The sequence below is a fragment of the Ammospiza caudacuta genome, chromosome 33 (genome assembly GCF_027887145.1).
Source record: "Ammospiza caudacuta isolate bAmmCau1 chromosome 33, bAmmCau1.pri, whole genome shotgun sequence".
In the NCBI taxonomy this organism is placed as follows: Eukaryota; Metazoa; Chordata; class Aves; order Passeriformes; family Passerellidae; genus Ammospiza; species Ammospiza caudacuta.
Genome location: NC_080625.1, coordinates 626,548 through 653,346, shown reverse-complemented (window position 1 = coordinate 653,346; position 26,799 = coordinate 626,548). Strand labels below are relative to the sequence as shown.

The 26,799-nt window shown below is 60.2% G+C and overlaps 2 protein-coding genes and 1 pseudogene across 3 annotated transcripts; 2 read left to right on the top strand and 1 right to left on the bottom strand.

The window, feature by feature from the left end:
- The window catches only part of LOC131570177 (zinc finger protein 665-like), a 507,112-nt pseudogene that overhangs the window by 137,240 nt on the left and 343,073 nt on the right, over positions 1–26,799 (top strand).
- DHX16 (DEAH-box helicase 16) lies at positions 171–20,986 on the top strand. 2 transcript variants are annotated; one of them, XM_058822559.1, is made up of 20 exons: positions 171–380; positions 1,004–1,239; positions 2,775–2,922; positions 3,668–3,724; positions 5,572–5,826; positions 6,839–7,054; positions 8,790–8,978; positions 9,841–9,951; positions 10,683–10,798; positions 11,613–11,823; positions 12,760–12,858; positions 13,729–13,881; positions 15,146–15,286; positions 15,819–15,981; positions 16,514–16,632; positions 16,962–17,029; positions 17,853–18,015; positions 18,747–18,908; positions 19,764–19,937; positions 20,801–20,986. In XM_058822559.1, exons 1-20 carry the CDS (start codon positions 171–173, stop codon positions 20,927–20,929), a joined length of 3,120 nt encoding a protein of 1,039 aa, XP_058678542.1. In that variant the 3' UTR covers positions 20,930–20,986. The 2 variants fall into 2 exon arrangements, with proteins under 2 accessions (XP_058678542.1, XP_058678541.1); XM_058822558.1 differs by lacking the exons at positions 171–380; positions 1,004–1,239; positions 2,775–2,922; ... (3 more) ...; positions 8,790–8,978; positions 9,841–9,951 and adding an exon at positions 10,272–10,315.
- C33H6orf136 (chromosome 33 C6orf136 homolog) lies at positions 21,017–26,243 on the bottom strand. Its single transcript, XM_058822573.1, has 6 exons — positions 26,046–26,243; positions 24,076–24,423; positions 22,799–22,866; positions 22,181–22,381; positions 21,335–21,404; positions 21,017–21,246 (listed from the first exon to the last, which is right to left on the bottom strand). The coding sequence occupies exons 1-6, from the start codon at positions 26,175–26,177 to the stop codon at positions 21,163–21,165; spliced, it is 903 nt and encodes a 300-aa protein (XP_058678556.1). The 5' UTR covers positions 26,178–26,243; the 3' UTR covers positions 21,017–21,162.

Genomic DNA, 26,799 nt, shown 5'->3' with positions numbered 1-26,799 from the left:
TCGCGATAATACGGTAACCCCGTTAGTAGGCGCGGCCTCGCTCTGATTCGCTGAACCCGCCCGCCGCGCGCTACCCGGGCGCTGATTGGTCGAGGTGTTCCCGCGCTGGGCGCTGATTGGATGGTTCCGTGAGGGGGGAGGAGAAGGAGGAGGAAGAAGCCGCAGCGACCATGGCGGCCACGGCGGCCCTGGAGCGCTGGGTGTCCGGGCAGCTGCAGGAGCTGCTGGGCCTCAGCGCCCGCCATGTCCCCGCCTTCCTGGTGGCGCTGGCGCGGCGCAGCCGGAGCCTGGAGGAGCTGCTGGAGCGGCTGCGCGAGACCGAGGCCCTGCGCGTGGAGGAGCCGCGCGTGCGCGAGTTCGCGAGCCAGCTGTGGGACAAGGTGGGCGGGAAAACCGTGAGGGGAGAGGGGGAAGGGGGCGGGGCTTGGGTGTGAGGGGGGGAGTGGGCGGGGCTTGCCGGTGAGGGGAGAGTAGGCGGGGCTTGTGTATGAGGGGGAGAATGGGCGGGGCTTTCCCTGAGGGGGGAAAGTGGGCGGAGCTTGTGTGAGGGGAGGTAACTTTGAATGGAGATGGAGGCGTGGCCTGAGGGAGTGGGTGTGGCTCAACCACACCATATTTGGTGCTGAGGGCGTGGCCAACGTGGAAAGGGTGGGGCTTGGCAAGGTGTGGTCAGGAGGGGGTGTGGTTTAATCAAACTTAAAGATTACATCACCATAAGTGGGCATGGCTTCCACAGAGAGCAGCCAATCAGGCTGAGCGCTGGCTCGCAGTGGGCGTGGACATTTTAAGGTGTGGTCAAGAGGATGTGGCCATATTAGGTGTGGCTAAACGGGCGTGGCCGTTTTGGGTGTGGTGAAGCGAATGCGACCACAGTGGGTGTGACCATTGTGTGTGTGGCCAATCAGGTGAAGCCATTTTGGGCGCGGCCAAGCGAATGTGACCGCAGCGGGGTGTGGCTAAGTGGGCGTGTCCCCGGGCACGTCCTGACCCCGCCCACCCCCAGGTGCCCCGAGAAGCCCCCCGGGAGCCCCCCGGGCGCGCGGCCGAGCGGGCGGCGCTGGAGCTGCAGCGCCAGAACCGAGGCTACCGATTGGTGGAGAGCGACGAGGAGGAGGGGCCGGGCCCCGCCCGCAGCGACCACGCCCAGGATGAGCCACGCCCCCGGCGGCGACACCTGAGGCGACGTCGCCGCTCCGAGTCCCCCCCCGAGAGCCCCGCGGCAGAGCCCTCGCCCCCGCCGTGAGTTCAGAGGGGATTTTGGGGTGAAATCCTCAAATGTTGGGGTCTCTGCTGCCCTTGGGGTCACCCTGGAATTTGGGGTCACCACCAGGGGTCAGGCAGCCCCTGGGTTTTGGGGTCACCCCGATTTTGGGGGTCCCTCCTTCCCCTTGGCGCTCCCCCTGATCTTTTGGGTGGTGGAAATTTGGGATTTCCTCTCTCAGAACCCACCAAAAACCCCTCAAATCCCACAAATTCTTGCCTTTTTTTTGTGTTCGTGGGGGGATTTTGGGGGGTCCCAGTGGGATTTTGGGTACCTCAAATTTGATTTTGGGGTTCCTGAGTGGCATCTTGGGTCTCTGAAGTTCATTTTTGGGGTTCCCAGGTGGCATTTTGGGTCTCTTAAATTGATTTTTGGTGTCCCAAGTTGGTTTATGGGATCTCAGATGGGATTCTGGTATCCCAGGTGGGATTTTGGGGTCCCAAGTGGGATTTTGGGTACCTCAGATTTGGTTTTGGGGTTCCTGAGTGGCATCTTGGGTCTCTGAAGTTCATTTTTGGGGTTCCCACGTGGCATTTTCGGTGTCCTGAGTTGGTTTTGGGGTTCCCACGTGGCATTTTCGGTGTCCTGAGTTGGTTTTTGGTGTCCCAGATGGGATTTGGGTGTCCCCAGTTGATTTTTGGGGTTCCAGGTGGATTTTGAGTGTCCTGAGTTGGATTTTTGGGGCTCCCAGGTGGGATATTGGGTCTCCCAAGCGGATTTTTGGGGGTCCCAGGTGAGATTTTGGCTGTCCCCAGTTGATTTTTTAGCGTTCCTGAGTGGCATTTTGGGTGCCCCCAGTTGATTTTTGGGGTTCCAGGTGGGATTTTGGGTGTCCTAAATTGATTTTTGGAGACCCCGAGTGGGATTTTGGGTCTCTCAAGATGATTTTTTGGGGTTCCCAGATGGGTTTTTGGGGGTCCCGGGTGAGATTTTGGTTGTCCCCAGTTGATTTTTTAGCGTTCCTGAGTGGCATTTTGGCTGTCCCCAGTTGATTTTTGGGGTTCCTGAGTGGGATTTTTTTTGGTCCCGGGTGGGTTTTTGGCTGTCCCCAGTTGATTTTTGGGGTTCCTGGGTGGGATTTCTTTTGTCCCAGGTGGGTTTTTGGCTGTCCCCAGTTGATTTTTGGGGCTCCTGGGTGGGATTTATTTTGTCCCGGGTGGGTTTTTGGGTGTCCCCAGTTGATTTTTGGGGTTCCCAGATGGGTTTTTGGGTGTCCCGGGTGAGATTTTGGTTGTCCCGAGTTGATTTTTGGGGTTCCAGGTGGGTTTTTGGCTGTCCCCAGTTGATTTTTGGGGTTCCTGGGTGGTATTTCTTTTGTCCCGGGTGGGTTTTTGGCTGTCCCCAGTTGATTTTTGGGGTTCCTGGGTGGCATTTCGGGTGTCCCCAGTTGATTTTTGGGGTTCCAGGTGGGATTTTGGCTGTCCCCAGTTGATTTTTGGGGTTCCTGGGTGGGATGTTTTTGGTCCCGGGTGGGTTTTTGGGTGTCCCCAGTTGATTTTTGGGGTTCCCCAAGGCCCCCCAAGCCCCCCGAGGAGCCGGAGGAGGAGTGGGAGGCGTCGGAGCGGGAGCGGCTGCGGGACCTGCGCGAGCGCGACGCCTTCGCCGAGCGCCTGCGGCGCCGCGACCGCGACCGCGACCGGGGGGCCAAGGGCAGCTCCAAGGTGAGGTTTGGGGGGTCCTGGGGGGGATTTGAGGGGTCCTGGAAGGGTTTGAGGGGGGTTTGGGGGTGATTTGAGAGGGCTTTGGGGGGTACTTGGGGGGATTTGGGGGGGGTCTGAGGGGGATTTGGGTGATCCTGGGGGGCTTTCAGGGGTCCTGGAGGGGTTTGGGGGGTCCTGGAGGGGTTTGGGGGGGTTTGAGGAGGATTTGAGGGGTTCTTGGGGGGGTTTGGGGAGGTTTGAGGGGAGGTTGGGGGTGTTTGAGGGGTTCTTGGGGGGCTTGGAGGGTTTTTGGGGGGATATATGGGGTTCCTGGGTGGGTTTGGGGGGGATTTGGGGGGTCTGAGGGGGATTTGGGTGATCCTGCGGGGCTTTCAGGGGTCCTGGAGGGGTTTGGGGGGGGGTTTGGGGGTGTTTGAGGGGGGTTTGGGGGGTCCTTGGGGGGATTTGGGTGATCCTGGGGGGCTTTCAGAGGTCCTGGAGGGGTTTGGGGGGTCCTTGGGGGGTTTGGAGGGTTTTTGGGGGGATTTATGGGGGTCCTTGGGGGGTTTGGGGGGGGTCTGAGGGGGATTTGGGTGATCCTGGGGGGCTTTCAGGGGTCCTGGAGGGGTTTGGGGGGGTGCACAGGGGGAGCACCCCCTGTTTGGGGGGATTTTCGGGGGGTTTGAGGTGATTTGAGAGGGCTTTGGGGGGTTCTGCGGGCGGTTTGGGGGTGCCCCCATTTCCTCACCCCGTTTTCTCTCTGCAGGCCTACGAGGAAGCCCAAAAACGCCTCAAAATGGCCGAGGAGGAGCAGAAAGCCATGGTGAGAGCGCTGCCAGCGACCCCAAATCCTCCTCTCCCCTTTTGCCCCCGTTTCTCCCCAATTTCCCCGGATCCCCAAACTCCACAAGCGCCGCTGCGGGGAGCCCCGGCCCCTTTCACCCCCTTTTTATCCCTTCCCACCCCATTTTACCCCATTTTCTCCATCTTACCCCATTTTAATGCCTTTTTTTTTCCTTTTTTCCCATTTTCTCCCCGTTTTTCTCCATCTTACCCCATTTTAATGCCTTTTTTCCACCATTTTTCCGATTTTCTCCCCATTTTTTCCCCAGATCCCGGAGTTGCGCAAGTGCTCCCGCCGCGAGTACCTGCCCATTTTACCCCATTTTAATTCCATTTTCTCCCTTTTTTTCCCATTTTATCCCATTTTAATGCCATTTTTTTCCATTTTACCCCATTTTAATGCCGTTTTTTCTCATTTTAATGCCATTTCTCCCCATTTCAATACCGTTTTTCCCATTTTTTCCCCATTTTCTCCCCAGATCCCGGAGCTGCAGAAGCGCTCCCGCCGCGAGTACCTGCCCATTTCACCCCATTATACTCCATTTTAATGCTGGTTTTTTCCCACTTTAATGCCATTTTTTCCCATTTTAATACCATTTTTTCCCATTTCCCCCCAATTTCTGCAGATCCCGGAGCTGCGCAAGCGCTCCCGCTGCAAGTACCTGCCCATTTTACCCCATTTTACCCCATTTTCTCTCTATTTTACTGCATTTTAATGCCATTTTAATGCCATTTTAATGCCATTTTTTACCCATTTTTCCCATTTTTTCCCCATTTTCTCCCCAGATCCCGGAGCTGCGCAAGCGCTCCCACCGCGAGTACCTGCCCATTTCACCCCATTGCACTCCATTTTAATTCTGGTTTTTCCCATTTCAATGCCATTTTTTTTCTACCATTCTACCCCATTTCAATGCCATTTTTTCACCATCTTAATGCCATTTTGCCCCATTTCAATGCCATTTTTTCACCGTTTTTTCCCCGTTTTCCCCCGTTTTTGCAGATCCCCGAGCTGCGCAAGCGCTCCCGCCGCGAGTACCTGCCCATTTTACCCCATTTTCTCTCTATTTTACTGCATTTTAATGCCATTTTAATGCCATTTTAATGCCATTTTTTTCCCCATTTTTCCCATTTTTTTCCCATTTTCTCCCCAGATCCCCGAGCTGCGCAAGCGCTCCCGCCGCGAGTACCTGCCCATTTCACCCCATTGCACTCCATTTTAATTCTGGTTTTTCCCATTTCAATGCCATTTTTTTTCTACCATTCTACCCCATTTCAATGCCATTTTTTCACCATCTTAATGCCATTTTGCCCCATTTCAATGCCATTTTTTCACCGTTTTTTCCCCGTTTTCCCCCGTTTTTGCAGATCCCCGAGCTGCGCAAGCGCTCCCACCGCGAGTACCTGCCCATTTTACCCCATTTTCTCTCTATTTTACTGCATTTTAATGCCATTTTAATGCCATTTTAATCCCATTTTTTTCCCCATTTTTCCCATTTTTTTCCCATTTTCTCCCCAGATCCCCGAGCTGCGCAAGCGCTCCCGCCGCGAGTACCTGCCCATTTCACCCCATTTTCTCTCTATTTTACCGCATTTTAATGCCATTTTAATGCCATTTTAATGCCATTTTAATGCCATTTTTTCCCAATTTTTCCCATTTTTTCCCCATTTTCTCCCGAGATCCCCGAGCTGCGCAAGCGCTCCCGCCGCGAGTACCTGCCCATTTCACCCCATTTTCTCTCTATTTTACCGCATTTTAATGCCATTTTAATGCCATTTTAATGCCATTTTTTCCCCATTTTTCCCATTTTTTCCCCATTTTCTCCCCAGATCCCCGAGCTGCGCAAGCGCTCCCGCCGCGAGTACCTGGCCAAGCGCGAGCGGGAGAAGCTGGAGGAGCTGGAGCAGGAGATCCAGGACGAGGAGCTGCTCTTCGGGGAGGAGGCGCTGACGGCGCCCGAGCGGCGCGAGCTGCGCTACAAACGGCGCCTGCGCGACCTCGCCCGCGACTACAAACGGGCCGGGGCCCGCGAGGAGCTCGAGAGGAGCAGCCGCTACCACATCCCCGAGGAGACACGGGACAAGGTGAGAGAAGCGTGAAAAAAAACCCGAAATTCACACCTGAAAAACCACGAAATTCGCACTTGAAAAATCCCGGAATCGGTACCTGAAAAGGTCCGAAATTGGTGCTTGAAAAACGCCAGAATTGGTACTTGAAAAGGTCCAATTGGTGCTTGAAATTGGTGCTTGAAAAATCCCGAAACTGGCACCTGAAAAGGTCCGAAATTGGTGCTTGAAAAATCCCGAAATTGGCACCTGAAAAGGTCCGAAATTGGTGCTTGAAAAATCCCGAAATTGGTAACCGAAAAACACTGAAAAGTCCCGAAATTGGCACCTGAAAAGGTCCAAAATTGGTGCTTGAAAAATCCCGAAATTGGCACCTGAGAAATCCTGAAACTGGTGCTTGAAAAATCCCGAAATTGGCACCTGAAAATCACTTGAAATCTGTACTTGAAAAATCCCAAAATTGGCACCTGGGGAGGAGCAGCCGCTACCACATCCCCGAGGAGACGCTGGGAAAGCCCAAAATTCACACCTGAAAAATCACGAAATTTTCACTTGAAAAATCCCGAAATTGGTACCTGAAAAGGTCCGAAATTGGTGCTTGAAAAACCCCGAAATTGGTGCCTGAAAAACACTTGAAATCTGTGCTTGAAAAATCCCGAAACTGGCACCTGAAAAGGTCCGAAATTGGTGCTTGAAAAATCCCGAAACTGGCACCTGAAAATGTCCGAAATTGGTGCTTGAAAAATCCCGAAATTGGCACCTGAAAAGGTCCGAAATTGGTGCTTGAAAATGTCCGAAATCGGTGCTTGAAAAATCCCGAAACTGGCACCTGAAAAGGTCCGAAATTGGTGCTTGAAAAATCCTGAAATTGGCACCTGAAAATCACTTGAACCATGTCCCAAATTCCCCCCAAACCCCCTCCCCATGAACCCAAACCCCCCCAAACCCCCTCTGTGACCCCCCAAAGCCCCCCAAACCCCCTCCCCGCGACCCCAAACCCCCTCTGTGACCCCCCAAACGCCGCCCACAGAAGATCCCGGAGCGCGAGGAGGCGCAGGAGGAGGCGCTGGCGCCGCGGGACGAGCAGCGGCGCTGGGAGGAGCAGCTGCTGGGGGCGGCCGCGCTGCGCTTCGGGGCCAGGGACGCGCGGCAGCGGCGCGGGAGGGACTACGAGCTGCTGCTGGAGGAGGAGGAGATGGTGCAGTTCGTCAGTGCTGCCCAGCTCGAGGGGACTGACCCCCAAAAGGTGGGGATTGGGGGGGTTTTGGGGTGATTTATGGGGGTTTGAGGGGCATTTGGGGTGATTTGGGGGGGATTTGGGGTGATATAGGGGGGTTTATATGGACTACGAGCTGCTGCTGGAGGAGGAGGAGATGGTGCAGTTCGTCAGTGCTGCCCAGCTCGAGGGGACTGACCCCCAAAAGGTGGGGATTGGGGTGATTTATGGGGTTTTGGGGTGATTTATGGGGGTTTTGGGGTGATTTATGGGGGTTTAGGGGGGATTTGGGGGTCATGGGAGGGACTACGAGCTGCTGCTGGAGGAGGAGGAGATGGTGCAGTTCGTCAGTGCTGCCCAGCTCGAGGGGACTGACCCCCAAAAGGTGGGGATTGGGGGGGTTTTGGGGTGATTTATGGGGGTTTTGGGGTGATTTATGGGGGTTTAGGAGGGATTTGGGGTGGTTTGGGGGGGATTTGGGGTGATATAGGGGGGTTTATATGGACTACGAGCTGCTGCTGCTGGAGGAGGAGGAGATGGTGCAGTTCGTCAGTGCTGCTCAATTGGAGGGGACTGACCCCCAAAAGGTGGGGATTGGGGTGATTTATGGGGTTTTGGGGTGATTTATGGGGGTTTAGGGGGGATTTGGGGGTCATGGGAGGGACTACGAGCTGCTGCTGGAGGAGGAGGAGATGGTGCAGTTCGTCAGTGCTGCCCAGCTCGAGGGGACTGACCCCCAAAAGGTGGGGATTGGGGTGATTTATGGGGTTTTGGGGTGATTTATGGGGGTTTTGGGGTGATTTATGGGGGTTTGAGGGGCATTTGGGGTGATTTGGGGGGGATTTGGGGTGATATAGGGGGGTTTATATGGACTACGAGCTGCTGCTGCTGGAGGAGGAGGAGATGGTGCAGCTCGTCAGTGCTGCTCAATTGGAGGGGACTGACCCCCAAAAGGTGGGGATTGGGGGGTCCTGGGGGTGATTTATGGGGTTTTGGGGTGATTTATGGGGGTTTTGGGGTGATTTATGGGGGTTTAGGGGGGATTTGGGGGTAATGGGAGGGACTACAAGCTGCTGCTGGAGGAGGAGGAGATGGTGCAGCTCGTCAGTGCTGCTCAATTGGAGGGGACTGACCCCCAGAAGGTGGGGACTGGGGTCACCCGGGGGGTCCTGAGGGGGTCTGGGGGGCGTTTGTCGCTGTGGGTGACACCGATGACCCCGAGGTGTCCCCGGGACGTCCCCGAGGCCGGGCGCTGCCGGCTGCGGGTGGTTGCTGGTGATTTTGGGGTGAATTTAGGGTGGATTTGGTGACACTATGGATGACCCCAGTGACACTGAGGTGACACTGAGGTGTCCCCAGGATGTCCCCAAGGCCGAGCGCCGCCGGCAGGGGGTGGAACCAGGATGGATTTAGGGTGGATTTGGGGTGAACTTGGTGTGAATTTGGTGACACTAATGACCCTGAGGGTGACCCCAATGACAGTGAGGTGTCCCCAATGTCCCCAGGATGTCCCCGAGGCCGAGCGCCGCCGGCAGTGCGGACGGTGGGTGGTCACTGGTGTGACTGGGGTGACACTGGGGTGAATTTGGTGACACCGAGGTGACCATGAGGTGTCCCCAATGTCCCCAGGATGTCCCCAGGATGTCCCCGAGGCCGAGCGCCGCCGGCAGTGCGGACGGTGGGTGGTTACTGGTGTGACTGGGGTGAATTTGGAGTGAGTTTGGTGACACCGAGGGTGACAGTGAGGTGTCCCCAATGTCCCCAGGATGTCCCCGAGGCCGTCCCCGAGGCCGAGCGCCGCCGGCAGTCTCTGCAGGACGCGCGCCGGGCCCTGCCCATTTTCCCCTTCCGGGACGAGCTGGTGGCGGCCGTGGCGCAGCACCAGGTGCTGGTGATCGAGGGAGAGACGGGGTCGGGGAAAACCACCCAGATCCCCCAGTACCTGCACGAGGAGGTGAACTGGGAGCACTGGGAGGGACTGGGAGGGGGTTGTGGGGCACTGGAATGAACTGGGATTGAACTGGGAGGGAGTGGAAGGGACTGGGAGGGGGTTGGGGACACTGGGAGGGACTGGGAGCGGGTTGGGATGAACTGGGATTGAACTGGGAGGGACTGGGATTGAACTGGGATGAACTGGGATTGAACTGGGAGGGACTGGGATTGAACTGGGAGGGACTGGGATTGAACTGGGAGATGGTTGGGGACACTGGGAGGGACTGGGAGCGGGTTGGGATGAACTGGGATTGAACTGGGAGGGACTGGGATTGAACTGGGAGGGACCGGGATTGAACTGGGAGATGGTTGGGGACACTGGGAGGGGACTGGGAGCGGGTTGGGATTGACTGGGATTGAACTGGGAGGGACTGGGATTGAACTGGGAGATGGCTGGGGACACTGGGAGGGACTGGGAGTGGGTTGGGATTGACTGGGATTGAACTGGGATGAACTGGGATTGAACTGGGAGGGACTGGGATTGAACTGGGATGAACTGGGATTGAACTGGGAGGGACTGGGATTGAACTGGGAGGGACTGGGATTGAACTGGGATGAACTGGGATTGAACTGGGAGATGGTTGGGGACACTGGGAGGGACTGGGAGCGGGTTGGGATTGACTGGGATTGAACTGGGATTGACTGGGATTGAACTGGGATGAACTGGGGGTGATTTGAACTGTTTGGGGTCCTGGTTGGATTTGTCCCCTCTCAGGTCTCATTTTTAGGATCAGTTCATTTCCAGGGGGGGTCACTTGGGGTCAGGGGTCTCTGTCACCCCCCCCTGACCCCCCCAATGTCCCCAATGTCCCCAATGTCCCCAGGGCTACACGCGGGGGGGGCTGAAGATCGGGGTGACGCAGCCGCGACGCGTGGCAGCCATGAGCGTGGCAGCGAGGGTGGCCGTGGAGATGGGGACAAAGCTGGGCAACGAGGTGACAACAGGGACACTGGGGGGGATTGGGGACATTGGGGACAATGAGGACACTGGGGACATTGGGGACACTGGGGGGATTGGGGACATGGGGGACATTGGGGACACTGGGGGGATTGGGGACATGGGGGACATTGGGGACACTGGGGGGATTGGGGACATTTGGGACACATTGGGGACACTGAGGACATTGGGGACACTGGGGACACTGGGGGGATTGGGGATGTTGGGGGGGACTGGGGACAATGGGGACATTGGGGACATGGGGGACATTGGGGGGATTGGGGACATTGGGGACATTGGGGGCAGCCATGAGCGTGGCAGCGAGGGTGGCCGTGGAGATGGGGACAAAGCTGGGCAACGAGGTGACAACGGGGACACTGGGGACACTGGGGGGGACTGGGGACATTGGGGACACTGAGGACATTGGGGACATTGGGGACATTGGGGGGCACTGGGGACATTGGGGACAACGAGGACACATGGGGGACACTGGGGACACATTGGGGACATTGGGGACACATCTCCACCTCCAACCACATTGTCCCCACCTCGGGGACACATCCTGGGCACTGTGGGGACACTCTGGTGACACAGCTGGGGGGGGTGTGAGTGACCACAGGGGTGGCCTGAGTGACCGTGAGGTGACAGCGACCCTGGGGAGGTGACAGCGCCATGGGGAGGTGCCATCAGCCCCAGGGGGGTGACGGGGCCGTGTCCCTTGTCCCCAAGGTCGGGTACAGCATCCGCTTCGAGGACTGCACGTCGGAGCGCACGGTGCTCAAGTACATGACGGACGGGATGCTGCTGAGGGAGTTCCTGACAGAGCCCGACCTGGCCTCCTACAGGTGACACTGGGGACACTGGGGACACCTGGGGACGTTGGGGACACTGGGGGGATTGGGGACACTGGGGGGATTGGGGACACTGGGGACATTGGGGACGGGATGCTGCTGAGGGAGTTCCTGACAGAGCCCGACCTGGCCTCCTACAGGTGACACTGGGGGGATTGGGGATATTGGGGACACTGGGGGGATTGGGGACACTGGGGACACCCAGGAGACATTGGGGACACTGGGGGGATTGGGGACACTGGGGACACCCAGGGGACATTGGGGATGTGTCCTTCTTTTTGTGTCTGTCCCTGTGTCTTTGTCCCTATGTCCGTCCCCATGTCCGTGTGTCCATCCCTGTGTCCCCGTGTCTCCGTGTCCGTGTGTCCATCCCGGTGTCTGTGTGTCCATCCCCGTGTCCGTGTGTCCATCCCAGTGTCCGTGTGTCCATCCTGGTGTCCATGTGTCCATCCCGGTGTACCCGTGTCCGTGTGTCCATCCCCGTGTCCGTGTGTCCATCCCGGTGTCCCCGTGTCCGTGTGTCCATCCCCGTGTCCGTGTGTCCATCCCGGTGTCCCCATGTCCGTGTGTCCATCCCTGTGTCCGTGTGTCCATCCCGGTGTCCCCATGTCCGTGTGTCCATCCCCGTGTCCGTGTGTCCATCCCCGTGTCCGTGTGTCCATCCCGGTGTCCCCATGTCCGTGTGTCCATCCCCGTGTCCGTGTGTCCATCCCGGTGTCCGTGTGTCCATCCCCGTGTCCCCATGTCCGTGTGTCCATCCCCATGTCCCCGTGTCCGTGTGTCCATCCCGGTGTCCGTGTGTCCGCAGCGTGATCATGGTGGACGAGGCCCACGAGCGCACCCTGCACACGGACGTGCTCTTCGGCCTCATCAAGGACATCGCTCGCTTCCGGCCGCAGCTCAAGGTCCTGGTGGCCTCGGCCACGCTGGACACCGAGCGCTTCTCGGCCTTCTTCGACCACGCGCCCGTCTTCCGCATCCCGGGGCGGCGCTTCCCCGTGGACATCTACTACACCAAGGTGACACTGGGGACGTTGGGGACACTGGGGACACTGGGGACATTCAGGGTGTTGAGGGCATTGGGGACATCAGGGGCATTGGGGTCATCCCGGGGCGGCGCTTCCCCGTGGACATCTACTACACCAAGGTGACACTGGGGACACTGGGGACATTGGGGACACTGGGGACATTGGGGACATTGGGCACATGGGGACACCTGGTCATCCCGGGGTGCCGATTCCCCGTGGACATCTACTGCGCCAAGGTGACACTGGGGACACTGGGGACACTGGGGACATTCAGGGTGCTGGGGAAAATGAGAGCGTGGGGGACAACTGGGACACTGGGGACACGGGGACACCCGGTCGTCCCGGGGCGGCGCTTCCCCGTGGACATCTACTACACCAAGGTGACACTGGGGACACTGGGGGTGTTGAGAGCATTGGGGACATTGGGGACATTCAGGGTATTGGGGACATTGGGGGCATTTAGGGCATTGAGGACTTGGGGACATTAATGGGGACACTGGGGGTGTTCAGAGCATTGGGGACATTGGGGACATTGAGGGTATTGGGGACATTGGGGGTGTTCAGGGCACCGGGGACATTGGGGACATTAATGGGGACACTGGGGGTGTCCAGGACTCCGAGGGCATGGGGACATTAATGGGGACACTGGGGACACTGGGGGTGTTCAGAGCATTGGGGACATTGGGGACATTCAGGGTATTGGGGACATTGGGGGCATTTAGGGCATTGAGGACTTGGGGACATTAATGGGGACACTGGGGGTGCTCAGGAGCACCTGGCGCTGTTGGGAGCATTTGGGGACACGAGGGGACACAGGAGAAGGGGGAGATGGCTGGCTGGGGACCTTTGGGGACAGCTGGTGCTGATGTCCCCCTGATTGTCCCCTGCTGTCCCCTGCTGTCCCCGATGTCCCCAATGTCCCCGCAGGCCCCCGAGGCCGATTACCTGGAGGCGTGCGTGGTGTCGGTGCTGCAGATCCACGTCACCCAACCCCCCGGGGACATCCTGGTCTTCCTCACCGGGCAGGTCAGTGTCACCTCGGTGTCACCTGAGTGTCCCCTGGGTGTCCCTGAGTGTCCCCTGGGTGTCACCATTCCCCTGAGAGTTTCCCTGTCCCCAACCCCAATTTCTTGCCACCAGTCTTTGTCCCTCTGTGTGCCCTGATGTCCTCAGTGTCCCCGATGTCCCTGGTGTCCCCAACGCTGTCCCCAATGTCCCCAACGCTGTCCCCAGTGTCCCCTGGGTTCCAGGAGGAGATCGAGGCCTGCGTGGAGCTGCTGCTGCTGCCCCTGTCCCCAGTGTCCCAAATGTCCCCAATCCCCTGGCTGTCCCCAATGTCCCCGATGTCCCCAACAATGTCCCCAACGCTGTCCCCAGTGTCCCCTGAGTTCCAGGAGGAGATCGAGGCCTGCGTGGAGCTGCTGCAGGAGCGCTGCTGGTGCTGCCCCTGTCCCCAATGTCCCCAATCCCCTGGCTGTCCCCAGTGTCCCCAATGTCCCTGATACCCCTGATGTCCCCAACACTGTCCCCAGTGTCCCCTGGGTTCCAGGAGGAGATCGAGGCCTGCCTGGAGCTGCTGCTGCTGCCCCTGTCCCCATTGTCCCCAGTGTCCCCAGTCCCCTGGGTGTCCCCAATGTCCCCAACACTGTCCCCAGTGTCCCCAACGCTGTCCCCGGTGTCCCCTGGGTTCCAGGAGGAGATCGAGGCCTGCGTGGAGCTGCTGCAGGAGCGCTGCTGGTGCTGCCCCTGTCCCCATTGTCGCCATTGTCCCCAGTGTCCCCAATCCCCTGGGTGTCCCCAGTGTCCCCAATGTCCCTGATACCCCTGATGTCCCCGATGTCCCCAACACTGTCCCCAGTGTCCCCAACGCTGTCCCTGGTGTCTCCTGGGTTCCAGGAGGAGATCGAGGCCTGCGTGGAGCTGCTGCAGGAGCGCTGCCGCCGCCTGGGCTCGCGCCTGCCCGAGCTGCTGGTGCTGCCCATCTACGCCAACCTGCCCTCGGAGCTGCAGGCCCGCATCTTCCAGCCCACGCCCCCCGGCGCCAGGAAGGTGCGCTGGCCCTTTAAGGGAGGGGGCGGGGCCTCGCCAGGGGGCGTGGTGTAATGGGAGAGGGGCGGGGCTTGAGGAAAATGGGGTGGGGTTTAAGAGGAAGGGGTTGGACTTCAGTGAGAGATCCAGGAAGGTGTGCTGGCCCTTTAAGAGGGGGGCGGGGCCTCAGCAGGGGGCGTGGTCCAGTGGGAAATGGGTGGGGTTTAAGGGAAATGGGGTGGAGTTTAAGACGAAGGGGTGGGGTTTCATTTACAGAGCCAGGAAAGTACGCTGGCCCTTTAAGAGGGGGGTGGGGCCTTGGCAGGGGGTGTGGTGCAATGGGAGAGGGGCGGGGTTTAAGGGAAATGGGGTGGGGTTTCATTTAGGGGGTCAGAAAGGTGTGCTGGCCCTTTAAGAGGTGGGGGGAGCCTCAGGGAGAGGGCGTGGTTTCATGGAAGTGGGTGGGGCTTAATTGGGTGTGGTCAAAATAGACAGGGCCAAAAGGGGTGTGGTTTATTGGGTGTGCTCAGAGTGGGTGGGGCTTAATTTAGGTGTTGTTCGAATGGGTGTGGTCTAAATGGGGTGTGGTTTAATTGGGTGTGGTCCAAATGGGTGGGGCTTAATTGGGTGTGGTCTAATTGGGGCAGGGCTTAATTGAATGAAGTATAAAGGGGTGTGGTCTAAAGGGCAGGGCTTAATTGGGTGTGATCAGAGTAGATGGGGCTCAAGTGGGTGTGGTCAGAGTGGGTGGGGCTTAATTTGGGTGTGGCTAGAATGGGTGTGGTCTAAATGGGGTGGGGGTTACTGTGTGTGGTCAGAGTGGGCGGGGCTTAATTGGGTGTGGTCTAAATTGGGTGTGGATTATTGGGTGTGGTCAGAGTGGGTGGGGCTTAATTTGGGTGTGGCTAGAATGGGTGTGGTCTAAATGGGGTGGGGGTTACTGTGTGTGGTCAGAGTGGGTGGGGCTTAATTGGGTGTGGTCTATATTGGGTGTGGTCAGAGTGGGGGGCTTAATTGGGTGTGGTCTAAATGAGGTGTGGCTCTATGTTGTCGAAATGGGTGTGGCTCAATTGGGTGTGGTCCGAATGGGTGTGGCCTAAATGGGTGTGGCTTTATTGGGCGTGGCCCGCAGTGCAGCCCATGATTGGTTGGAGCTCCAAGTGGGCAGGGCTTAACATCGTGTGCTTTAAATGGGGCGTGGCTTAGCCGGGTGCGCCCGGGAGGGGCGTGGCCTGCGAGGGCGTGTCCCGGGCGTGTCCCAGCGCTGTCGCCACACCTGTGGCAGGTGGTGGTGGCCACCAACATCGCCGAGACCTCGGTGACCATCGACGGCATCGTGTACGTGCTGGACCCCGGGTTCTGCAAGCAGAAAAGCTACAGCGCCCGCACGGGCATGGAGTCCCTGGTGGTGACACCGTGCTCCAAGGTGGGTCACCTGTGTGTCACCTGTGTGACACCTGTGTGTCACCTGTGTCCCAGGTGTGTCCCAGACAGGTGACAATGTCCCTTTGGTGTCCCCCGGCCTCAGCCAATCAGCGCGCGGGCCGCTGTCAGTGCTGTCCCAGTGTATCGCAGTCAGGTGCCATGCACACAGGTGTGTCCCAGGTGTGTCCCAGGTGTCACAGGTGTCACAGGTGTGTCACACGTGTGTCACCCTTGTCCCCAGGCCTCAGCCAATCAGCGCGCGGGCCGCTGTCAGTGCTGTCCCAGTGTATTGCAGTCAGGTGCCATGCACACAGGTGTGTCCCAGGTGTGTCCCAGGTGTCACAGGTGTGTCCCAGGTGTCACAGGTGTGTCACACGTGTGTCACCCTTGTCCCCAGGCCTCAGCCAATCAGCGCGCGGGCCGCTGTCAGTGCTGTCCCAGTGTATCCCAGTCAGGTGCCATGCACACAGGTGTGTCCCAGGTGTGTCCCAGGTGTGACAGGTGCGTCACAGGTGTGTCACCCTTGTCCCCAGGCCTCAGCCAATCAGCGCGCGGGCCGCGCTGGCCGCGTGGCGCCCGGGAAGTGTTTCCGGCTCTACACGGCCTGGGCGTTCCAGCACGAGCTGGAGGAGACGGCGGTGCCCGAGATCCAGAGAGCCGACCTGGGGGCGCTGGTGCTGCTGCTCAAGAGCCTGGGTGGGCACTGGGAGGGACTGGGATGGAGCTAGGGGCACTGGGATGGAGCTAGGGGCACTGGGATGGACTGGGAGGGACTGGGAATGGAGTTAGGGGCACTGGGATGGACTGGGAGGGACTGGGATGGACTGGGAGGGGACTGGGAGGGACTGGGAATGGAGCTATGGGCACTGGGAACGGAGTTAGGGGCACTGGGATGGACTGGGAATGGAGTTAGGGGCACTGGGAGGGACTGGGACAGACCTGGGGGCGTTGGTGCTGCTGCTCAAGAGCCTGGGTGGGTACTGGGACAAACTGGGAGGGACTGGGGATGCAGTTATGGGCACTGGGATGGACTGGGATGGAGTTAGGGGCACTGGAATGGACTGGGAGGGACTGGGAGGGACTGGGGATGGAGTTATGGGCACTGGGATGGACTGGGAGGGACTGGGAGGGACTGGGGGTGGAGTTATGGGCACTGGGAGGGACTGGGGACACCAGGGTGGCACAGGGGAGGTTGGGCACAGCCAGGTGACCCCCAAGGTGTCCCCAGGTATCAACGACCTGATCCACTTTGATTTCCTGGACCCTCCCCCCCACGAGACGCTGGTGCTGGCGCTGGAGCAGCTCTACGCGCTGGGGGCGCTGAACCACCTGGGCGAGCTCACCACGGTGACTGGGAGCACTGGGAAGGACTGGGAGGGACTGGGAGGGACTGGGATGGACTGGGAGGGACTGGGGAACGGGGAATGAACCACCTGAACCACCTGGGCGAGCTCACCACGGTGACTGGGAGCACTGGGAAGGACTGGGAGGGACTGGGATGGACTGGGAGGGACTGGGAATAATGGGAGGGACTGGGATGGACTGGGAGGGACTGGGAGGGACTGGGAGCACTGGGAGGGACTGGGGGTGTCCCTGGGGGTGTCCCCGGTGGTCACTCTGTCCCCCCTGTCCCTCTGTCCCCCCTGTCCCCCTGTCCCCCTGTCTGTCTGTCCCAGCTGGGCCGGCGCATGGCGGAGCTGCCGGTGGAGCCGATGTTGGCCAAGATGATCCTGGCGAGCGAGCAGTGAGTGACGCGGGCGTCCCCAAAGCGTCCCCAAAGCGTCCCCAAGTGTCTCCAAAGCGTCCCCAAAGTGTCCCCAAAGTCTCCAGTGTCTCATCTCCCCTCAGTGTCCCAGTTTCCCCTCAGTGTCCCCAGTGTCCCCAATCAGTTATGGCTGCACAGAGGAGGTGCTGACGGTGGCGGCCATGTCCCCAATGTCCCCTCAGTGTCCCCAGTGTCCCCTCAGTGTCCCCAGTGTCACAGGTATGGCTGTACCGAGGAGGTTCTCACAGTGGCCACCATGCTGTCGGTGAACAACACCATGTCCCCAATGTCCCCTCGGTGTCCCCAATATCTCAGTTATGGCTGTACAGAGGAGGTTCTGGCAGTGTCCCCTCAGTGTCCCCAATGTCCCCTGAGTGTCCCCAATATCTCAGTTATGGCTGCACAGAGGAGGTGCTGACGGTGTCCCCACTGTCCCCTCGGTGTCCCCAGTGTCCCCAATATCTCAGTTATGGCTGTACGGAGGAGGTGCTGACGGTGTCCCCAGTGTCCCCTCAGTGTCCCCAATGTCCCCACTGTCCCCTCACAGGTACGGCTGCACTGAGGCAGTTCTCACGGTGCCGGCCATGCTGTCGGTGAACAACGCCGTGTCCCCAATGTCCCCTCAGTGTCCCCACTGTCCCCAATATCTCAGTTATGGCTGTACGGAGGAGGTGCTGACGGTGTCCCCACTGTCCCCTCAGTGTCCCCAATGTCCCCAATATCTCAGTTATGGCTGTCCCAAGGAGGTTCTGGCAGTGTCCCCAGTGTCCCCTCAGTGTCCCCAATGTCCCCGATGTCGCAGGTACGGCTGCACGGAGGAGGTTCTCACGGTGGCCGCCATGCTGTCGGTGAACAACGCCGTGTTCTACCGGCCCAAGGACAAGGTGCTGCACGCCGACAGCGCCCGCGTGGCCTTCACCGTGCCCGGGGGCGACCACCTGGTGCTGCTCAACGTCTACAACCAGGTACGGGGACACTGGGGACAGCGGGGACAGCGGGGACAATGGGGACAATGGGGACATTGGGGAAATTGAGGGCCTTGGGGACATTGGGGACATTGAGGACCTTGGGGATACTGGGGACATTGGGGGGCATGGGAACCTTGGGGACACTGGGGGGACATCGCGGACATTGGGGACACTGGGGAGTTGACACCAGGGGACATGAGGGACATTGGGGACATCAGTGATATGGGGGGAGATTTGGGGACATTGAAAGGTTGGGGACATTGGTGACACGACAGCATCCAGCATCAGCACTGACCGTGTCCCTTTCTGTGTCCTTGTCCCCTCCGTGTGCCTCTGCCTGTGTGTCCCCAACGCCGTCCCCTCTTTGTCCCCAACGTCCCCTGCTGTCCCCAATGTCCCCCATCTCCCCCCTGTCCCCAATGTCCCCCGCTGTCCCCAATGTCCCCTGTGTCCCCCATCTCCCTGCTGTCCCCAATGTCCCCTATGTCCCCAATGTCCCCTGTGTGTCCCCAATGTCCCCCATCTCCCAATGTCCCCCGCTGTCCCCAATGTCCCCTGTGTCCCCCATCTCCCCAATGTCCCCAATGTCCCCTGCTGTCCCCAATGTCCCCCATGTCCCCAATGTCCCCAATGTTCCCAATGTCCCCTGTGTCTCCCATCTCCCTGCTGTCCCCCATGTCCCCGCTGTCCCCCGCTGTCCCCCGTGTCCCCGCCGTCCCCGCGGGCAGTGGGTGGCCAGCGGTCACTCCCTGCAGTGGTGCTACGAGCACTTTGTCCAGGCGCGCTCCCTGCGCCGGGCCCGCGACGTGCGGGAGCAGCTGCAGGGGCTGATGGAGCGCGTGGAGATCGCGCCGTCCTCGTGCGGGGGCAACCTGGACCTGGTCCGCAAGGTGAAGCCCAAAATATCGCCCAAACCGCCCCAAAATATCCCGCAAACAGCCCCAAAACCCCTGCCAAGATAACCCCAAATATTCACAAAATAATCCACGAAATAGCAGCAAAATATCCCCCCAGTCACGTCTCAGCCCCATCCTCGTGCAGGGGGAAGCTGGACCTGGTCCGGAAGGTGAAGCCCAAAATGTCCCAGAATACACCCAAAATATCCCCAAAACCCCTGCCAAAATATCCCAAAATATTCACAAAACAGCCCCCAAAATATCCCGAAATATTCACAAAATGTCCCAAAATACTCACAAAATATCCCCAAAACAGCCCCCAAATATCCCCCAAAATATCCCCCAAAATATCCACCGATCCCAGTGCCCCCCAGTCCATCCCAGTGCCTCCCAGTCCCAATCCCAGTATATCCCAGTGCCCTCCCAGTCCCTCCCAGTGACAGTGTCCCCATTCCTGTCCTCTCCAGGCCATCATGGCCGGGTTCTTTTACCACACGGTGTGTCTGGCGCGGGGCGGGTACCGATCCCAGTGCATCCCAGTATATCCCAGTCCATCCCAGTGCCCTCCCAGTGTATCCCAGTGTCCTCCCAGTATATCCCAGTGCCCTCCCAGTATATCCCAGTGCCCTCCCAGTATATCCCAGTGACGCTGTCCCCTCTCTGTGTCCCCTCCAGGCCATCACGGCCGGGTTCTTTTACCACACGGCGCGCCTGGCGCGGGGCGGGTACCGATCCCAGTCCATCCCAGTGCATCCCAGTGCCCTCCCAGTATATCCCAGTGTATCCCAGTGATTCCCAGTCCATCCCAGTCCATCCCAGTGACGCTGTCCCCTCTCTGTGTCCCCCCAGGCCATCACGGCCGGGTTCTTTTACCACACGGCGCGCCTGGCGCGGGGCGGGTACCGCACGGTGAAGCACCAGCAGCCCGTGTTCATCCACCCCAACAGCGCCCTGTTCTCGCTGCAGCCCCGCTGGGTGCTCTACCACGAGCTGGTGTGCACCTCCAAGGAGTTCATGAGACAGGTGGGGACACCTGGGGACAGCTTGGGGACAGCTGGGGACACTATGGGGGCATGGCAGGGACACCTTGGGGACACAGGGCAGTGTGGGTACAGGGACACGCTGGGTGCTCTACCACGAGCTGGTGTGCACCTCCAAGGAGTTCATGAGACAGGTGGGGACACCTGGGGACAGCTTGGGGACAGCTGGGGACACTATGGGGGCATGGCAGGGACACCTTGGGGACACAGGGCACTGTGGGTACAGGGACACGCTGGGTGCTCTACCACGAGCTGGTGTGCACCTCCAAGGAGTTCAGGAGACGGGTGGGGACACCTTGGGGACACCTGGGGACACTGTGGGGGCATGGCAGGGACATGGGGACACCCTGGGGACACCGTGGGGACACCTTGGGGACACAGAACAGGGGTCCGGGGTGGGTATGGGGACACAAGGGACACAACTCCAAGGTGACAAAGCAGTGACCCCAAGCCACCATCCCTATCCCCAGGTGTCCTTGGCTGTCCTTAGGGATGTCCCCAGGTGTGACAGGTGTGTCACAGGTGTGTCCTTGTCCCCAGGTGATCGAGATCGACAGCTCCTGGCTGTCCCTAGGGGTGTGATAGGTGTCCCCAAGTGTGACACAGGTGTCCCCAGATGTGTGACAGGTGTGTCCCAGGTGTGTCACAGGTGTGTGACAGGTGTGTCCCAGGTGTGTCCTTGTCCCCAGGTGATTGAGATCGACAGCTCCTGGCTGCTGGAGGTGGCCCTGGCTGTCCCTGGCTGTCCTTAGGGGTGTCCCCAGCTGTCACAGCTGTCTGTAGGGATGTCCCCAGGTGTGTCACAGGTGTGTCCCAGGTGTGTCACAGGTGTGTCCTTGTCCCCAGGTGATCGAGATCGACAGCTCCTGGCTGCTGGAGGTGGCCCCCCATTATTACCAGGCCAAGGAGCTCGAGGACGGCAGCGGCCGCAAAATGCCCAAAAAAGCCGGGAAATCGCGGGAGGAGCTGGGCTGACCCCCCCGGGGACATTTGGGGACATTTTGGGGACATTTGGGGACAGCCCAATACAGCCCCCCCACGCTCGGTGGCACCGCCGCTGTCCCCGTGTCACCGCCGCTCCTTTATTCTGTACATTAATTTAAGGGATGGGGGGGCACAGGTGACAAAGGGGGGGAGGGGACACCGGTGACAAGGGGGGGGGAGGGGACACAGGTGTCCCCGTCAGTCACCTCCTGTCGGCGGCGGCATCAGGGCCGGGCCAGCGCCACCGCCAGCGCCGCGGCCACCAGCAGCTTCTTGGGCTCGGGGACGGCCGTGGGGGCTGGCATCAGCTGGGGAGGGGACACCAGAGTGGCACCAAAGTGGCACCGAGGTGGCACCAAGGTGTGCCCAGGTGTCCCCAGGTGCGCCCAGACTCACCTTGTCCACGCGGTGGCAGCGGATCAGCCCCTGGGAGTTGAGGAAGAAGGTGGAGAGGGCGTCGTAGGACCTGGGGGGACACCGGGGGGGACGTTGGGGACATCGGGGTGGCACCGACCCCTCTGGGGGACAGGTGTGGCACAGGTGTGGCACGGGTGGGTCTGGGGGTGACACAGGGGTGGCACGGGTGTGTCACTGAGTGCAGCAGGTGCCATTTGTCCTGGTGGTACAAGGGGGTGACACAGTGACAATGGGGGATGGCAGGGCGCGACACAGGTGTGACACAGGGGTGGCACAGGGGTGACACAGGTGTGATGGGGTGACACAGGTCTGTCACTGAGTGCAGCAGGTGCCACTTGTCCTGGTGGCAGAAGGAGGTGACACAGGGGGTGACACAGTGACAATGGGGGATGGCAGGGTGTGACACAGGTGTGACACAGGTGTGACACAGGTGTGTCACTGAGTGCAGCAGGTGCCACTTGTCCTGGTGGCAGAAGGAGGTGACACAGGGAGTGACACAGGGGATGACACAAGGTGACACAGGTGTGACAGAGAGTGGCACAGTGACAATGAGGGGTGACACAGGTGTGCCCCAGGTGTGCCCGTACCTGAGCAGGGTCCGTTTGTCCCTCCGGTACCAGCGCAGCAGCAGCAGGGGCAGGGGCAGTGACACGGGTGACACAGGGGTGGCAGGGGGTGACACAGGTGTGACACAGGTGTGCCCTCACCTGAGCAGGGTCCGTTTGTCCCTCCAGTACCAGCGCAGCAGGGGCAGGGGCAGGGGCAGGGGCAGTGACACGGGGGTGACACAGGTGTGACACAGGTGTGCCCCAGGTGTGCCCGTACCTGAGCAGGGTCCGTTTGTCCCTCCGGTACCAGCGCAGCAGCAGCAGGTGCAGGGGCAGCCCCGTCAGGCGCCACCGCGCCCGCACGCTCCAATCCTCCGGGTGCCGCGTCAGCGCCAGCACCTCCAGCCTGAGGCTGGCAAAGTAACCCCAGGCCAGGGCGCGGCACAGCGCCAGCGCCACGGCGTACATGGCCCGGCCCCTGGGGACACGGGGACACGGGGACAGCGTCATTGTCACCCACTGTCACCTCCCTGTGCCACCCTGACACTGCCATTGTCACCCACTGTCACCTTCCCAGGGCCACCCTGCGGGGACAGGGCTGTCCCCATGACTGTCCCCAGTGTCCCCTCAGTGTCCCCATTGTCACCCACCGCGTGTGCAGGTGCAGGTGCTGGCACTGGCCCCCCCAGTGTCCCCACTGTCCCCTCAGTGTCCCCACTGTCCCCACTGTCCCCCCAGTGTCCCCACTGTCCCCTCAGTGTCCCCATTGTCACCCACCGCGTGTGCAGGTGCAGGTGCTGGCACTGGCCCCCCCAGTGTCCCCACTGTCCCCTCAGTGTCCCCACTGTCCCCCCAGTGTCCCCACTGTCCCCTCAGTGTCCCCATTGTCACCCACCGCGTGTGCAGGTGCAGGTGCTGGCACTGGAACTCCACGTCGGGCGCGTACAGGCCGTAGTCCGGGATCTTCAGGAAGAAATTGGGGAGCTGGGGGGGGGGGGACACGGGGGTCACCGGGGTCACTGTCACCCCCCCGGGGTCACTGTCACCCCTCCCTGGTGTTGTCACCTCCCCAGAGTCACTGTCACCCCCCAATGGCTGCTGTCACCTCCCCCAGTCCTGTCCCACCCCCTTTTCCCATCAATCCCCCACCATTTTGTCACCCCCTCCCCATTCTGTCACCAGTTCTCCATTTCTGTCAGCCCCCATTTTGTCACCCTCACACCTCTTGTCACACCCCCTCCCCATTTTGTTCCCCCCTCCCCATTTTGTTCCCCCCTCCCCATTTTGTCACCTCCCTGGGCCCGTTCTGTCCCCTCTCCCCATGCCCCTCTTCCCCCCCTCCCCGTTTTGTCACCCCCCATTTTGTCCCCACCCCCCTCCCTGGGCCATTTTGTCACCCCCTCCCCATTTTGTCACCCCCTCCCCATTTTGTCCCCTCTCCCTGGGCCATTTTGTCACCCGCTGCCCATTTTGTCCCCCCTCCCCAGTGCTGTCACCACACCCCCGTTGTGTCCCCCCCCTCCCCATTTTATCCCTGTCTCCCCATTCTGTCCCCCCTCCCCATTCTGTCCCCCCAGGTGTCCCCAGGTGTGTCACCTCGTGCCGCAGCCGCTCGTGCACGCTGGCCAGGTGCTCCTCCATGCTCGGGGGGTTCCCCCCAGGTGTCCCCCCCAGATGTCCCAATTTCGTCCCCCGTGTCCCCAGGTGTCCCCCCCAGGTGTCCCCCCCAGGTGTCCCCCCCAGGTGTCCCCAGGTGTGTCACCTCGTGCCGCAGCCGCTCGTGCACGCTGGCCAGGTGCTCCTCCATGCTTGGGGGGTTCCCCCAGGTGTCCCCCCCCAGGTGTGTCCCCCAGGTGTCCCCCCCAGGTGTCCCCCCAGGTGTCCCCCCCAGATGTCCCAATTTCGTCCCCCGTGTCCCCAGGTGTCCCTCAGGTGTCCCCCCCAGGTGTCCCCATGTCCCCCCAGGTGTGTCACCTCGTGCCGCAGCCGCTCGTGCACGCTGGCCAGGTGCTCCTCCATGCTCGGGGGGTTCCCCCCAGGTGTCCCCCCCAGGTGTCCCAATTTCGTCCCCCGTGTCCCCAGGTGTCCCCCCCAGGTGTCCCCCCCAGGTGTCCCCCAGGTGTCCCCCAGGTGTCCCCCCCAGGTGTCCCCATGTCCCCCCAGGTGTGTCACCTCGTGCCGCAGCCGCTCGTGCACGCTGGCCAGGTGCTCCTCCATGCTCGGGGGGTTCCTCTGGGGGTTCCCCCCGCCGCCCCCCGGGGGGCTCCCGGCGCCGGGGGGGGGTCCCAGCAGCAGCCGCGCCCCCAGGCCGGGCTCCCCGTCCCCGTCCCCGTCCCGGTCCCGGTCCCTGTCCCCGCTGTCCCCGTCGCTGACGGCGATGTCGTCCTCGCGCCGCCCGTCCACCGTGGTCACCGGAGCCCCCCCGAGCCCCGGCAGCCCCCGGGGGGGGGCGCGGGGGGGGCAGCGCGGGGGGGGCAGCAGCGCCAGGGCCGGGCCCGGGACCAGGGGCGGCTCCAGGTCCTGGGAATTGGGGGGGAAAAAATGGGGAATTTGGGGCGGGGAAAAATGGGGATTTAGGGGGAGAAATGGGGAATTTGGGGCGGGTAAAAATGGGGAATTTGTGGGGGAAAAACGGGGAATTTAGGGGGAAAAAACCGGGAAATTTAGGGGGGAAATGGGGAAATTAGGGGGGAAAAAATGGAAATTTAGGGGGGAAAAAATGGGAATTTGGGGGGGGTAAAAAATGGGAATTTAGGGGGGGAAAAGGGGAATTTGGGGGGGGAAATGGGGAATTTGGGGGGGGTAAAAATGGGAATTTAGGGGGAATAAATGGGAATTTGGCGGGGGTAAAAATGGGGAATTTTAGGGGGGCAAATGGGGAATTTGGGGGGAAAAAATGGGAATTTGGGGGGGAAAAATGGGGAATTTGGGGGGGGAAATGGGGAATTTAGGGGGGGAAATGGGGAATTTAGGGGGAAAAATGGGAATTTAGGGGGGGTAAAAATGGGGAATTTAGGGGGGGGAAATGGGGAATTTAGGGGGTAAAAATGGGAATTTGGGAGGTAAAAATGGGGAATTTTAGGGGGGGAAATGGGGAATTAGGGGGGAAAAAATGGGGAATTTAGGGGAGAAAAAATGGGAATTTGGCGGGGGTAAAAATGGGGAATTTAAGGCGGGAAATGGGGAATTTAGGGGGGAAAAATGTGAATTTGGGGGGAGTAAAAATGGGGAATTTTAGGGGGGGAAATGGGGAATTTAGGGGGGAAATGGGGAATTCAGGGGGAAAAAGTGGGAATTCGGGGGGGGTAAAAATGGGGAATTTTAGGGGGGGAAGGGGATTTTGGGGGGGAAAATGGGATTTAGGGGGGAAACGGGAATTTGGGGGAGGGGAATTTGGGGAGGAAAGGGGAATTTGGGGGAGAAAAACGGAATTTGGGGGGAAAAAGAATTTGGGAGGGGAAAAGGGGGATTTGGGGGGGGGGAATGGTAATTTTAAGGGGGAAAAAGGGGAGTTTGGGGCTGGGGGATTGACGGAGCACCCAGGGGTGGGATTGGGTCATTCAAGGGGGGGTTTACCCCTGTCGGAAACGGGATTTTTATTGATTCTGGGAGGGTTTGCCCCATTTTTGGAGGGATTTGTGCCATGGAAAAGGGAACTGTCCAAATTTTGGGAGGATTTGCCACATGGAAAATTGAGATTTTAACGATTTGAGGGGGATTTGTCCCGTTTTGGGAGATTTGCCCCATTTGGTTCCCACCAGGGACCCCCGGCTCCGCCCCCAGCACGAACGCGCTCGCGATTTGCATAGCCACGCCCCGTTAGCGGCAAAAAACGAAACTAAGGTGGTTATTTACATAACCACGCCCTGTTGCACTCAAAGCGAAACTATTTAAGGCTATTCATTTGCATAACCACGCCCAGCCTCAATTTTAAACGTAACCCTCTACTTGTATGTCCCCGCCCACCCACCGCTCATTATTTGCATAAGCCCCTATTCCCAAAACCACCCGCGCCTCAATTTGCATATCCCCGCCCATCCCCGACACCCACAACCATCGCTATTTACATAACCCCACCCACTCTGCGGCGCTATTTGCATAACCCCGCCCCCGCCTCTTCCCCCTCAGCGCTCTCCCCTCACCTGCGGCCGCGCTCGGTAGCGGCGGCGCGGCGGGGCCGGCCCGGGAGGCGCTGCCGCGGCTGCCGGAGCCCAGGCGCGGCCGGGCCGGAGGCGGACGGCGGCGGTGACGGTGGCGGTGACGTGCCGGTACATGGCGGCGCCGGTGTCCCCTCGCTGTCCCCTCGCTGTCCCCGCTCGGCGCTGCCGCCGCTTTTCTCCCCTCACGGCGGCCGCTCGCTCTGCGCCTGCGCGGGCCGCGCGCGCGCTTCCCGCCCCCCCCCGCCGCCTCACCGCAACGCGCCTGCGCAGAGCGCGGGAAGGTGACCCGGAGCCGGTTGCGCACGCGCAGTGACGCCGCGCCGGTCCCGCCCACCCGTAGTTCATTCAAGAGGGAGAAAAGGGGCGGAGCCTAGAGGCGACAGCCAATAGGAAGCGCCGCTCCCCCGCTCGGAGGCGCGGCTATGCCCATATATGGGCGAAGTCGCAGCTAAACCACGCCCGCACCCGGAAGAGACGTCAATAAGGAGCCGAAATCGCCGATTTTATTGAAACGTCCCCAAAAACCGAGCGGGGCAGGGGAGGGGGAGGCACCCCCCGGGGCCGGGCGGGGGGAGGGGCCCAGTGGGCGGGAACCGGTTCCCAGTTGGGTTACGAGGCAGGAGCTGGTCGCAGTGGGGTGGGAACCGGTTCCCAGTGAGGCAGGAATCCGTTCCCAGTTGGGTTATGGGGTGGGAACCGGTTCCCAGTGAGGCTTCCAGTGGGATAGGAACTGGTC